General features: G+C 39.2%; 1 protein-coding gene across 3 annotated transcripts in view; it reads right to left on the bottom strand.

Annotated features, from left to right (window-relative positions):
- USP3 (ubiquitin specific peptidase 3) overlaps positions 1-15558 on the bottom strand; it is a 102786-nt gene that overhangs the window by 31878 nt on the left and 55350 nt on the right. For all 3 annotated transcript variants that reach the window (XM_027553799.1, XM_027553800.1, XM_027553801.1), the window contains 5 exons: positions 15438-15551; positions 12769-12882; positions 5195-5341; positions 1826-1932; positions 1568-1648 (listed from right to left, as the gene is read on the bottom strand). In XM_027553799.1, the coding sequence (XP_027409600.1) occupies positions 1568-1648; positions 1826-1932; positions 5195-5341; positions 12769-12882; positions 15438-15551 (563 nt within the window). The remainder of the gene's footprint in view (positions 1-1567; positions 1649-1825; positions 1933-5194; positions 5342-12768; positions 12883-15437; positions 15552-15558) is intronic.

A 15558-nucleotide genomic window follows, 5' to 3' on the forward strand; every position in this document is an offset into this window, starting at 1 on the left:
TTGAAGTCAAAAATCATCTGGACTAAATCAGTGTTGCTAAACATGAGGAAATATTATTCAAATATATACACACTGAGGAATAACATTAATATTAGTGTTCTTATTGAAATTTTAAGATGAATTCAGTCTAATTTAGATTATATAGTTTAAGGCTAATTCCTTTAAAATTTTCATTGATTTCCTCTCTTAATTGTCAAATAATGTTTGTTTTATGCTTAAATTAGCCTGAATTCACATGCTGTAAATATACAGGGAAGATGGTCTGACATTTGCTATCAAGTAAACTGTGATATTTTCTTAATTTCAAACAGGCCAGAAACAGTTTTAGAGAAACATACTGTAGCCACATATTTTAGGGGGAAGTGGCATGAATGGGGCTTCCTTAAATTTATTCCATACTCTTGTTCAAAAAAGACAGACAACAATGTCAGATAGATGGAGAACAAACTAAAAGTATCTACAAAGTGTCTTCGTATACATTTTGCTGAATAATTTGATTCTAGAGCAGCACTGTCCATGCTGGAACTTTCTGCAGTAGTGGAAATGTTCTGCATCTGTGCTGACCACTTGCCACATATGGCTACTGAGCACCTGAGTTTTAAATTTTGATTACATTTTAATAGGCACATGTGACTTTGTGGTCTGCATGTTGGACAGTGCGGTTTTAGACCAACAGAACCTTCTTCTGTAAGAAAAGATTACATAATATGTATATAAATCATGACAATATTACCTAAAACTGTTAAAGGACAAAAAAGAGTTACTTTTGGTGAACATGCCCTTCAGGGTATAACGTTGTTATTTGCCTTCAGTGTAGAGGTCCTTAATGACAGCACACATACTAGATCCGTTTTTTTTTCCTATCCTAGTTTCTTCTTTCTCTGACTGAAAAGAATAGTCATTTTAGTGGTTGATCAAGGACAGGCCTTTTGCCTTGACTAAAGTAGGTAACACTCAGGAAGGAAAAAATTTGTTCAAAAATCTCTTAAATGTGAATTTTAATTTTCCAATTAAAAGCAAGGCCTCAGGCTTAGCCAACAGTTGTCATCATCGAGAGCTCTCAAATTACCAGTCATACAAAAGAGTAAATGACACCACAATTTATAAAGTTTTTCTGAGGTTCTTTCTCCCTCTGGACACTAGGGGAACAGCCATAGAATAAACTCTATTTCATTAGATCAGAAGACAGTTTTGTGCTAGATTTACAATTATTAAAAAGACAGAAGAGTCTAGAGCAGAATGGATACATATGCATGTATGCATGGCTGCGTCCCTTTGCTGCCCACCTGAAACTACCACAACATTATTAATCGACTACATGCCAATACAAAATAAAAACAGAAAGGTAAGAAATATTGTACACTTGACAGCAGGTCAATACCTCTGGCAGGTATTCTTGCTAAACAAATTTTTTTGGACAGGAAGAGACATTCAAGTTTGACTTAAGTTATAGCACAAATTCATTACAACAATCAACAACACAGCACTTCTAGCTGAAGCTTATATATGTATTATTCAGCTATTTCAGGGTAGGGGAAGAAATTCCAGAACATTAAAGTATCTTTACCTCGTAATGAACAAGTTGGTCCATTTTCTTGATTCTTAGAGCGCTTATTTCTGAACTGACTTGGAATATCTAATGAAAGGTCTTAAAAGGAAATAGGAAAACAGAACTGTTAAAGGAATATATAACCACACAAAAAATAATTTCCAAAAATGATGTATTTTTAAGGATTTCTCTCTTTACTGTCTTAGCTTTCAAAGGAAACATTGCAGTTATTATTTTAATACAGTATCATATCATCACATGCCAAATATGTCTTACCTAGGAATGGATCAAACTTTCTAGATTCTGTCCCACATATGAGACAGTTAACTTCATTTTGGAGAATGCCTCCGAATATAGCTGTGACAACCGTAGATGCTCCATTTCTAAAGAAAATCACATAGGAAAATATCTCAGTAAAACACTAAAATATATGTAAAAGCTCCTCTAGGTCACTCCCCACTCCCTTTGGGGGATATATAATTTAAATTACAGAATAACACAAAAGCTTAAAAGCTAAATAGATGTATACCAAATAAAAGGTTTAAGCCACTGGCCTTCTTCCGACCCCTCTCCCAATGCCACTACTTTCTATAATATAGAAGTTACTAACACTGAACATTTGCCATTACTAATAGATCACATACATACTTGTACTCAGAGCAAGAGGACCCCTTTTCCCTCAAATATACCCCTCAGGAACAGGAAACCCCCGTATATTAGATCCTTTGCAAGATTTCTCATCATATGGGGATCTCTCTAAATTATGTTACGTTGAACAACAACCTTCATCAAAGATAGTTTAAGATTTTTTTTTTAGATGTTCACATTTGGGGAAAATGAGGTAAACAAATTTAACACATACTTAGTCATCACTGGTAGAGAGGTGATTTCACAAACACTTAAACAATATAATTCCCTTGTAGAGATCAAAAATGTGTACAGCACTGTAAGAACAATAAGACACCAACTGTCCTAATGTTACTTAACCTATGTGTGCCTCAGCTTCATCAAATGTAAAACAGGAGTAACATCCATCTACCTTAGAAGCCTGGTGATGAGGAAATGAGAATATACATACAATGCTTTTTTAGACAAGTGCTTACCAAAAAGAAAGCCCTCTGAGTAAGCATCTTTGATCTGAGTAGCAGGGTCGCACCTGCCTTCTGCTGTCTTCTCTTCCCTAAGTATACACCTTGGACGTGTACCTCGCTCTGTGGCAGGCGCGCGGCATGCCACGGTTTGGATGGTAACAGCTGACAAGGTGCATCAGTGACAGAATGATTAGCAAGCACTTATGTACTTAGGTGCCAGGCTCCATTCTAAATACTTTCCATGTGCTAAACTAATCCTCACAACAACTCTGAGGTAGAGAAGATTATCCCCATTTTACAGACAAGGAAGCTGAGGTTCAAAGGTTAAATAACTTGGCCCAAGTTCACACAGCTGGCCTGACCTGAGCACCTTCTCTGAACACTATGCTCCTTCTCTTAACAATATAGTATTGATGGGTATATACTTAAGTAAAAAATATTTAAAATCCCAAATGGCTCCAGGTTTCACTGCAACCACAGGAACCCACATAAAACTGTCAACAGAACAAATAAAGATAAATCAGAATATAAAAAAATGAAATTAAATTATTAATGGTACTGAGGTTATTTTATTGTGTGCTTTCATTAATAGCACTACAGTGAACACAAATGTTAACTTTTGCACACTTATGCAGTTATCTGAGCCAGTATATTGCTCTTTTTTACTAACAGTAATTTGAGGCGGTTTCTGTCACTTGCAGTCAATAGTATTCCTAACACACTGAACCATACTTTGAGTCGCTCCAAATGAAACCTACTGCAATGATGAGACAGAAAAAACCTACCCAAGCAAACCTATTATTTTAAAAGTTCTGCTTCCTTTTCTTTGAAAGGGCTTCCTTCTGTACTGCTAAAAGAAATACACTGTAGCTTTTTAAGTTGTTCATAAGATACATGACTTTAGTATTACAAACGATATACCCCCAAAAAATCTACTGAAAATAAAGGGTTTAAAATTGATCCTTTCATACTGATATTCACATAATCTGCTGCCTTTAATTAAAATGGAAACTGCTTTATTAAAAAGCAGTACATTTAAACTCAATGTACTTCTTCCTTTACAATTTCTTCCTCTGAAAAAAAGATACTAGTCTTGGCTATTTTAAAACAAGATTCACAAGTTATTTCAAAATCACTTCTATCATAACTGCACACCAGGAAAAGTGTAAATATTAGCTACTTGGACAGGCTGTTATGCTGAGAAGGTCCTTTATACTTAGACTAATAATTTTCTATATATTAAAAATAACCCACCTGCTATTTATTTCTACCATCCTTGCCCCCACCTTCAGTAGGGATTGATGTGTTTATACGAATAAACACAAATATAAGAGACCTTTTTTGTTGATTTTTTTTTTTTTTGGCAGTTTTAGCAAGTCTCATCCTTAGATCCTGAAATGCATCCTCCATGAATTTAAGGAAATATAAAGAAGCCTGAGTTTTTAATATCTCAGAGGGGAATAGCTACCCACTCCAATATTCTAGCCTGGAGAATTCCATGGACTGTATAGTCCACAGGGTCACAAAGAGTCGGACATGAGTGAGCAGCTTTCACTTTTATGTTCCTAACTCACTGCTGCTGCTAAGTCACTTCAGTCGTGTCTGACTCTGTGCGACCCCATAGACGGCAGCCCACCAGGCTCCCCCATCCCTGGGATTCTCCAGGCAAGAACACTGGAGTGGGTGGCCATTTCCTTCTCCTAATGAAACTTAAAATTTACTATTATTTAAAATATCATTAAAAGATATGGATTAATACTGAAAACTCAGGAGTTACTAAAAGAACAACCGGTGACTATCTCAAAACGTGATACCCGCTCACTTCACATGGACTGGCCTTCTTTTGGAGCCCAGCTCAGTGTCCTTTGTGTATGAGTATACCGTCACATAAAATACAAAGCGGAATTTGTTCTTTAATACTAAGTTTGAGTTGATGCTAGCAGCAGGGCCATTTCTACAAGATCACAGTTCCTTCCCCCTCTATACTTGTTTCTAACTTGAACACAGCTACTAGGACCTTGAGGACCAAACATTTTAAGAAGTATGGCCATTCATAATAATTGCCCTTCTCTGATTCAATCAGATTAACTATGAGACTACCGATTTATGGACTGCCAGGCAATAATACTACAGCAACCCTATATATTATTTTCTTCCATTCTTTGGGGAATTCATCTTATAAAGTCCATTTCCTGCATAGATAAGTATAAAGTTTTTCCCAAAATTTGAACACAAGGAGACAAATAACCAAAATCCAAGCTGAAATAAAAGTCGATTATGTCTCCCTTAGCAAAATAAACATTCTGATCTCAATGTCTATTTGGGAGTATTAGTACTTGGGAAAGCAACCCAAAAGGTTGTTTTGTTCATATTGAGAGGCAAAAAACCCCCCAAATGCAGAAAAGTTATCACTGCCTCAGTGTGATTAAAGAACAGGTTAAAAATATAAAATTATTTTTGGAAAAGTTAAGTCCAAAATGAAGCTGTAGGAAAATACACATTCAAAATATTTTAAGCCTTCATGACTAGTGAACAAAGGGAAATGAAATCTTACATGCAACATTTGTTACTTGCAGACAGAGTAGAATTCTCTTGCAGAATTGATGAGCGGGAAATACCGTTGAAACCACCCTGGAGTTCCAAGTGCAGGTGGTCTAGCAGGTAGCGCATGAACTCATGGGCATCTTGCTGCTGATAGCCCCTTGAAGCAAACAGAGACAGTCACTGAGTGGCTCTGCCTCCCCAGGCAGACACGCTGGAGGCTGAAGTGACAGGAGGGCCGCAACGCTGCGCTCAGGACACAGGGAGGCTCCCTCATCCCTCATCCTCACTTCCTTCTTGTCTTACACATAACATTTACCTTCAAGACAGAATTCCACTTCTTAAAAGTAACTCTGGAAACATGGACTAGTAGAGCTAATTGGACTTACTGTGATCTCAACTGACCTCACCTAAGGGGAACACTGAGAGGCAAAAAGGGGGTTGTGTGATCCGCCTGAAGCCCTACAGCAGGACAGTAACAGAGATGGGACCACAACCCTGTCTCCTGGACGGACTGTGAAGCTCCTCGTTTCCCACACAGCCTCTCTAGGAGACGCTCACATGTTAAAACGTCACATCATACCTGCACCAGAAAACTAGGTCTAAAGTTTTATTAAAGTTTAAGAAATAAAATCTTCAGATTAAAAGATACTAATTTTCAAACACTGGCTGAAAGGAAGAAAAATTTTATCTAAAGAGCTAAAGATGTCTAACATTCTATGCTTACATCCTAATCTCTGATTCAAAGGACATTTTTTTAAACAAATAAAATTTTCAAAATGCATTGACACATATACAATTATGCTCTAGCCTAAAACCTGAATAAGTATAGCCACATATTCTGAGGTTATTTCTTATACTCTATTCAGTCAGGAAATTGCATGGAATTCTTATGCTAATACAGATCAATGACAAGTGCAGAGTAATGAAATCTGACAAAATAAAGCTGGTACAGCTAGAAGGGTTAGAGGTTTATGTAGATAAGTCAGCAGTGATGTCTAAAGTACATTTATAAAATTATGGATAGGAAAGACTTCTGCCTACATTTTTTACCAGCATGGAAGGTTCTCTTTAATCTCTGCCCTAAGTGACAAGTTTTCTGGCCTGGTCTGGAGTCAAAATTTTCACTGCCCTTCTAGGCAGTGGTTCCACAAACAAAATTTCTTTTAACCAGATTTTCCCCCTTTTCCTAAAATTTCTCCTGGAAATAAATTATGGAAATGATCTGCCTAATCAATGGAATTTACATCAAAAGTCAGTATTTCACTGTAACTTTTTCTAAACTAGTAACTAAATAGTAATACATATATTGTTCAAGTATTTAAGACTCTTATGAACAAAATGTTAAACTTAAGTTAAAAGTAAAACTATTCAAAGTTGGTAGTTCCTTTATATATATCTAAGGAGATACGTTAAACCCTTTCAATATACATCTTTTTCATGACTCAAAGATAAGATCAGTATCTCAGGTCATATCTGAAATTCTATCCTATATAAAAACATTTTATTCTCTGACCAAAATAACCTAATATCTAATCATCATTTTCTAAAATGGATCATTAAAACCTTTATCTTGTAGTTATGTCAATTTGCATTTTCATCAAACACATATCCATCCCTTAAAATAATCTGCCTAATGTACATTAATGAACATTTCCAACCACACCATGATTCTCTTTCCTTTTATCAAAATACATTATTTTCCACTGTTTCCTTTACCATTAGAAATACATTTGGTGACCTATATGACATCATGGAACACTCATTGTTTCATAAAAGTAAATTACAGGCATCTGTTACAATTTGTGATCTTTACCCAGAGAATGAAAAGTCCGTATTTCTTCTAGGACTTTTTTTTTTTATTCTAACTTAAGAGACATTTACAATTCCATTTCTAAACATTTAAATAAAGCCTTTCATTGACTTATCTGAAGAATGGCAGCTCGAGTTTTATCACTGTTCCTTATCCTCACTTGTTTGTGACCTTACATAAAGATTACCTCTTTCTCTTTAATGTCTATAGAAAATCTGTATCATAAAGATAAATCATCTTAGCACACTGCAAACATAAAAAGCCTAGACGATCGTAAGGCCTCCATTCTGAATGAGGGGCGCTGCTGAGGCACAACACACAGGAACACAGAGCAACTGTCTCTTCATCTTAAGAACAAAGAAAGGTTCCAATGAAGAAAACGTTGCTTTGTGCCTGCTGAAGTGAAAAGCAGATATTCCAAATGAAACGGACATCAGGTAATACAGGCACACACAAGCACTTGTGCAAGGCTCCAACATGCACAACTGTGACACGTGCCTAGCATTATTGACCATTCGCTGTTCAGTAAGGACCACTGCATTACGTGTAAAATGGCAAAGACCAGCACGGAGCAGGATATGCCTCTACGGAATCAAATTTTATCACTCTGCAACAAGCTTCTTCTGAAATATCTAGGACACGTAAGAGCTTTAGGTTCTGTTCATATTTAAAATAAACTACAATTTTGCCCAAATTATCTGCAAAACCAAAAGCAGTTACAATTAACTATTCCTACCCAGTGTAAGGCATTAATCAAGGCTGAGTTTCTTCGAGACAAAAATACTAGAAAATGAAAATAATAATGTTTTTGTTTACAAACAAAAAACCCATACAATAGATAAATTCCTAATTAGAATTAATACAGGTGTACCTCGTTTTACTGCACTTTGCTTTATTGTGCTTTGCAGGCACTGTGGTTTTTACAAGTCGAAGGTCTGTGGCAACCCTGCTTTGGGCAAGTCTGTTGGGGCCATTTTCCAACATTTGTTCACTCTGTCTCTTTCACATTTTGGTAATTCCTGTAATGCTTTAAATCTTTCCATTATTATTATTGTATGCGTTACTGTGATCAATGGTCAGTGATCTCTGATGTTACTCTGGCCATTGTTTTAGGCGCCACAACCATGTAAGGCAGCAAACTTAGTAAATGCTGTGTGTGTTCTGACTGCTCCACCGACAGGCTGCTCCTGCCTTTCTCCCTCCCTCCCGTCTCGCTATTCCCTGAGATACAATGATATTCAAATTAGGATAAATAACAACCCTTAATGGCCTCTAAGTGTTTAACTGACAGAAGAGTCGCAAGTCTCTCATTTTAAATCAAAAGCTAAAAGGATTAAGCTTAGTGAGGAAGATATGTCAAAAGTCAAGAGAGGCCAAAAGCTAGGCCTCTTGCACCAGTTAGACAGGTTGTGAAAGCAAAGGAAAAGTTCTTGAAGGAACTTAAAAGTGCTGCCCCAGTGAAGACACCATTACTTTAAAAAGTGAGACCCTATTGCCGATACGGAGATTGCTGGACAGAAGATCAAACCAGCCACAACAGTTCCTTCAGCCAAAGCCTAATTTAGAGCAAAGCCTTAATAACTCTCCTCCATTCCAGGAAGGCTGAGAGAGGTGAGGAAGCTGCAGGAGAAACGCCTGAAGCTAGCAGAGGTTGGTAAGCGAGGTTTAAAGAAAGAATCCGTCTCCCTAACATAAATGTGCAAGGTGAAGCAGCAACTGCTGACGTAGAACCTGCAGCAAGATATCCAGATCTTGCTAAGACCAATAGTTAAGGTGGCTACACTAACCAACAGATTTTCAATGCTGACAAAACAGCTTTATACTGGAAGATGATGTCATCTCGGATTTTCACGGCAAGAGAGAAGTCAACGTCTGGCTTCAAAGGACAGAGTGACTCTCTTGTTAGGGGCTAATGCAGCTGGAGACTTGAAGTTGAAGCCAGTGCTCATTTACCATTCTGAAAATCCTAAAGCCATTAAGAATAATACTCAGTCTACTCTGCTCTATAAATGGAGCCACAAAGCCTGGATGTAGCACATCTGTTTACAACATTGTTTACTGAATATTTTAAGCCCACTGTTGACACTTACTGCTCAGAAAAGATTTCTTTCAAAATATTACTGCTCAAGGGCCACACACCTGTGATGTGTTGCCCATGAGCTCTGATGGAGACATACAATGAGATGAAAGTTGTTTTCAAGGGATCAAACTCTCTGGATATTGACATCTATTAACCAAGGAAAATGGGCTTTCTAAACTATAAAAAATTTTACTTTGGGATTATAACTACAATAAAAACATAATTCAAGACTCACTTCATTTCCACTTTGGCATGTTGTAAGAATGTTACCCTGTATACATAATAGGTAGTGGTGGTTTAGTCACTAAGTCATGTTCAACTCTTCTGTGACCTCATAGATTACAGCCTGCCAAGCTTCTCTGTCCATGGGATTTTCCAGGTAAGCATCCTGAAGTCGGTTGCCATTTCCTCCTCCAGGGGATCTTCCTGACCCAGGGATCAAACCAGGTCTCCTACACTGCAGGAGGATTCTTTACCGACTGAGCCACCAAAGAAGCCCTATACACGTAATAGGAGTAACAATTATAAGAAGAAAACCCTACCTCACAGCCTTACACCTGGGCATTGGGCAGTGACCCTGCACTAAAACTTTATCCGTGATACAATCTCAAGATCTAGGTCTAACCAAGAGAAAATTATTCTTTGAGAAACCCACTCCAGTATTCTTGCCTGAAAAATCCCATGGACAGAGGAGCCTGGTGGGCTACAATCCTTGAGGTCACAGAGAGTAAGACACGACTTGGTGACTGAACGACAACACGAAAGTGGGGAACAATCTGAATTATTACAGAACAAAGAGAAAGCCCTGCTAAGAACACAGAGACATCTTATTCTGCCCAGTTGCTCAGTCATCAGAGAGATCTAAGAGGCCATGTTTTACAGGAATCACTCCAGCAACGCCATCCAAATTTCTCAACCTGGTCAGCTTTTCCAGTTCTTTTCTTTCATCGGTAGGAATAACAGAATGTGTAAAATTAAGTAGCTAAAAACTAACTCATGCTCACAGCTAGAACGAATACACTGGTAGAAGTAATGGGCAGATTTAGATGAAAAGCAGAATCAAATGAGGGAACTGAGTCACCATGCAGTCCAAGCAGAAGAGTACAGAGACAGCTGGCAGGCCTCACTTGGGCATGCGGACAAGTTACTACAAGTCTACTGTGAACACATCTGTCACTGACCAGCGCCATAAAGACCTGGGTTCTCATTCTGGTCCTAACACCTACTAGATGTGTAACACTGAACTGCTCTCTGTCGAAGTTTCATCGTCTTTAAAATGAAGCTAACACTTCCTGTGGATAATAACTGCAGCCATGAAATTAGAAGACCCTTGCTCCTTGAAAAGAAAGCTATGACAAACCTAGACAGAGTATTAAAAAAGCAAAGATACCACTTTGCCGACAAAGGTCCAAATAATCAAAACTATGATTTTTCCAGTAGTCATGGAGGGATGTGAGAGTCAGCCCATTAAGAAGGCTGAGGGCTAAAGAATTGATGCTTTTGAACTGTGGTGTTGGAGAAGACTCTTGAGAGTCCCTTGGACAGCAAGAAGATCAAACCAGTAATTCTTAAAGGAAATCAGCCCTGAATACTCATTGGAAGGACTGATGCTGAAGCTTCAATACTTTGGCCACCTGATACGAACAGCCAATTCACTGGAAAAAGACTCAGATGCTGGGAAAGATTGAAGGCAAAAAAGGAGAAGAGAGTGGCAGAGGATGAGATGGTTAGGTAGCCAATTGAATCATGGCTAGTCCATTGGATCAAGTCCATTACCGATTCAATGGACATGAACTTGGGCAAAGTTCATGGGAGATAGCGAAGGGCAGGGAGGCCTGGCGTGCTGCAGTTTAAGGGGATGCAGAGAGTTGGACATGATTTAGCGACTGAACAACAGCAACGCTTCCTAACTTGATGGGAATCTGTTGTGTTTCTTAATGAAAATCAGATACAAAATACCCAAAGTGCTTGGCACATAACAGATATTCAACAAATGGAAGCACTTTTTATCTGGTAACAAAACACAAGGATTAAATCCCTATCAAGAGTCCAACTAGGTCAGTTCAGGCGCTCAGTCGTGTCTGACTCTTTGCAACCCCATGGCATGCCAGGCTTCCCTGTCCATCACCAACTCCTGGAGCTTACTCAAACTCATGTCCCATTGAGTTGGTGATGCCATCCAACCATCTCATCCTCTGTCGTCCCCCTCTCCTCTGTCGTCCCCCTCTCCTCCTGCCTTCAGTCTTTCCCAGCATCAGGGTTTTTTCCAATGAGTCAGTTCTTCACATCAGGTGGCCAAAGTATTGGAGCTTCGGCTTCAGCATCAGTCCTTCCAATGAATTCGGGACTGATTTCCTTTAGGATGGACTGGTTGGATCTCCTTGCAGTCCAAGGGGCTCCTGAGTCTTCTTCAACAGCACAGTTCAAAAGCATCAATTCTTCAGCTCTCAGCTTTCTTTATGGTCCAACTCTCACATCCATATATGACTACTGGAAAAACCACAGCCTTGAATAGACAGACCTTTGTTGGCAAAGTAATGTCTCTGCTTTTTAATATGCTATCTAGGTTAGTCACAGCTTTTCTTCCAACAAGCATCTTTTAATTTCATGGCTGCAGTCACCACCTGCAGTGATTCTGGAGCCCAAGAAAATAAAATTGTCTAACTAGGTGATTGATAGAAATTTCTACCAGTGATTAGCAATACCTTAATCATTTCTACCTTTCCTATTTAGAGTCAGATAATTCTAAAATTCTTACAAGATATTCCTTCCTAAGAAGAGATTAAATAACATGAAATATAAAAGAAATTTCCTTCAAAACAAAGACCAGGGTTAACAATAGTCAATTACATCCGATCCTCAAGGCCACACTCTTCAGGAAGGCAACAAATTACAGTCCTATTACCCTTCAGACACTTCTCCACACTACCCATAGATCTGAACCACTCTGGGACAATCAAGGAAGATATATTGCTAAGGTTTACTACACCATGCTGGCTTTAAAAAAGGAGAGAAGCATATATTAGATGCCAGAATCATGACTAGTAAGAACCATGATGTGCTTCAGAAAGATCAAATCAGCAGAAGGTGGCAAAGGCTGTTGTCAAACACCTGCAGTGCTTCAAATGTGCCGCTTGCTACAGGGCTGATGAGCCTAGGAGAAGAGGGGCTTTTCTGACAGCAGGGCATTTCCCTCTCAAGCGAGACTAGATAAACAACATGGAAAACTCAGTGACTCTGCAGCCATGTAAAGAGATGATCTGTTCATTTTGTTACTGTCTGAAAAATGAATCTTATGGACTTAACTACAGTCTGGAATACAGTACCATGGTTTTCTACTGATTACATTTGGATTTTTTTTTTTTTAGCTCAAATAAGACAGTATATGATGATAATTACTGTTTATAAGATTTTAAAAGAATCAAGGAAATTTTGTCCAGTATGTTTTTCTAGAGCATTAAGTTATTTATAAGGTCTTTGTTTTTATAACAACAAAATGCCCTGCTTTCTGTTAAAGACATTTCTAAGGTCTATTATTTAAACACATTGTCTAGTAGGATATATCCAACTTATCTTCTCCTTAAAAAACAAAACAGTCTTCATTACTGAGAATACCACTTGTTGGAAACTGTTTCAGGAACAATGTAAAGACTAATATTAATGTTTTAAATATCCTTCATTAAATATTACTTACCTAAAATTGGGCATAATCTTCCAAACAACATAAAATAAGGACTCCGGGCTAAATGCAGTCTGGCTACCTTGCCATAAAGCACAGAGTGTCTTCCTAAACTCTTCCACCAAAGACCTAGACGAGAAGAAGGGATGATGAGACCCTGCAGCATTCGCGAGAGGCTGGTGTTTTAGTACACAATGCTGAACTGTCTAAACAAATAAAATATGAAAACATAAAAAATTTGGTCTCTTCTGAACTAAATCTGACAGTTAACAACATCTCAAAAACCCAGAGAAAAAGCGGTAACTACTTGACAGAACTAGTTTTTAATTATATGGTGACCTCTTGAGTAGGCCATCATACGTGTACCATCATATTTGTAAAACAAAGCAATGGATAAGTTACAGACCGAATTACTTACTGATGCATATTTTAAAGCATGTAAACAGGTTAAGAATCTCTTGTCCACCTGGCCCTCACTAGGAGCACTTCTCAGACTTGTTCGGGACTGTCTGCTCATCTCTGCTGCAGAGAGTTAATCTGATCGCAGAGCTTCAAAACTCACGTCTGTCCTAGTGACTCTCAAATCCAAATGTGAAATCCACATTTTTCGCACGACTGCTTTTATCCGGGTGTCTCCAGGTCCCAGCAGGAACTTCCTACGGGGCATCCTCTGTCTCTTCTCACCCAGCGTGTCCTAAACCTGCTCCCTGCACTCTCCCTACGGCCGCCCGGGCTCCACTCACTCCTCCCACAGGAATACAACTGCCACCTTTTTCTTGGCACATGAGTGCATGGAATAAAAAATTCTGAGTGTGTCCAACTTCTGACAAATCCCCTTAAAGAGAAAGAGTGGTCCTTCTTCGCTCCTCCTTTCTGCCTTCCAGCTAGAATGAGGTTGAACGGTGGCTCCCCAGCAGCACTGCAGACAATGTAGGCGAAAGCCACACCCAGGGCTGGTGGACAGGGCATCAGGTGAGCCCAGTGAGTCCAAGAAACGAAGCTAGATGGGCAAGCTCCAACTTTTACATAAGAAAATAAACCAGGGGTGCTTAAGTCACCATTAGTTTCGGGTTTCTATGCACAAAGGTAATCTTAAACACCTCCTCAACTGCAATGACTATGTGTCAATACAGCTACCATCCTCATAGACACCTGGTTGATACCACAGAGAATCTCACCACCTTCTTTCTCAACCCCTGTTACCCAACAGGTTCCTGAGATAAAAATTATGTTTTCTACTTCCTAGTACCTAAATCCTCATCCTGTGCTTGAGGAACTCCATCTTAAGAGTCTTGTGAGAGTCCAAGGCTGCCTCCCACTATGGAAGCTGAAAACACAAAATACTTGCTCCTCAGCTCTCGCCCCACTCCCTCCCGCAGCCAGGATTCAGGTACATGGCCTTGGTATGCCTATTTGAAGCAGGAATTAGAGAAGAGCTGTGACAGTGCCAAGTCATTTCAGGTGGCAACGAGCAGCTTCAGGAGCATGGGGGCAGGTGCGGGGGAGATGGGGGGAGCCACAGTAGCAGCTTCCACCCGGCACCAACTCCAGCAGTGCTGGCAGTGGGAAAACTTGGGCGGGGCATGGCCAGTGGTCCTAATAAGGACACCTTTATGGATGCCTGGACTCTAGACCTGATTTTCCACCCATCTGGTAATGGTAAGTTCACCAAAGACCTTCAATAAATTCCTTTTCTGCATAAAATGGCCAGAGGCAATTTCTGTAATTTGTAACTAAACCCTAAATCCCACTAATGCATCAAGTACTACTAATTCTTCCCTTTTGTGCACATGTATTTTTTTCTCTTCATCTCACTGCTATTCCCTCTAACCAATTACTATCAAGTGTGAAGCCTCCTTGAAGGCAGGCATGTTCTAGCTCATTCTGCACGCTGCTGCCGAAGCAGACTCTTAGGACTGCACTCCTCGTGACATCATGCCCTCCCTGCGCCAATGCCTGGCTTCACTGCATGTTCTACCGTGCACACCATTTGAACACAGTCTATGCTATTCTCCCTCAGCCAGGCAGAGAACAGTGTCAGACTGTAAGTACTAGATTATGCGTGGCTTTTCAGAATGTGTGGGGATGGGGTGTGTGGGAGCAGGGATGGGCAGACAGGGAAAACATTACATTGTTATAGCCTCATTTCAGTAACCTTAAGATGCCTCTTACAACCATGATAAGATGACACACCTTCAGAACCCCAAGAGAACATGGTTTGAATTTGAATACATATTGTTTTGGTTCTCAATAATCACTTGTCACTTCCTCCTCCCACATCAACTAACAAGTGACTGTATTGCCCCATAATGAATTTGATAACTGCAAATTAATTATTCAAGACAGGTTTACCTAACCCTATCACATAAATTAATTCACAAAGACTAATGACATTCATGCTGCTCTGTAACTAGAACTGTGCTTCATTCACAGACATCAATTTTAGAATGCCCCAATCCACAGACTCCAAAAGTAGAGTGCTGAATTTATCCTGCCTGCTAGGTAAATAGAAATAAATGAATTCTGACAATTACTAAGATTGCCAGATAAATACTGAAACACAACTGTTACGAGTTTCTTTTTAAATGCACGTGCCTATTTACTCACATAACACAATGGAAATCACCAGTAAGAGTCATTTGTTCTGTAGCTCAAAGCCAGAAAGGACATATTCTGAGACTCACACGTTGTTTTCCCCCTGGCTCCTGGTGTGGTACGTTCGCCGTCCTGCTGTCTTCCCATTCCGTAATTCCACAGCAGGCAGTTCTTTGAAATAACAGCAAAACTGCTCAATGTTACTATTTT

The sequence above is a fragment of the Bos indicus x Bos taurus genome, chromosome 10 (genome assembly GCF_003369695.1).
Source record: "Bos indicus x Bos taurus breed Angus x Brahman F1 hybrid chromosome 10, Bos_hybrid_MaternalHap_v2.0, whole genome shotgun sequence".
Lineage (NCBI taxonomy): Eukaryota > Metazoa > Chordata > Mammalia > Artiodactyla > Bovidae > Bos > Bos indicus x Bos taurus.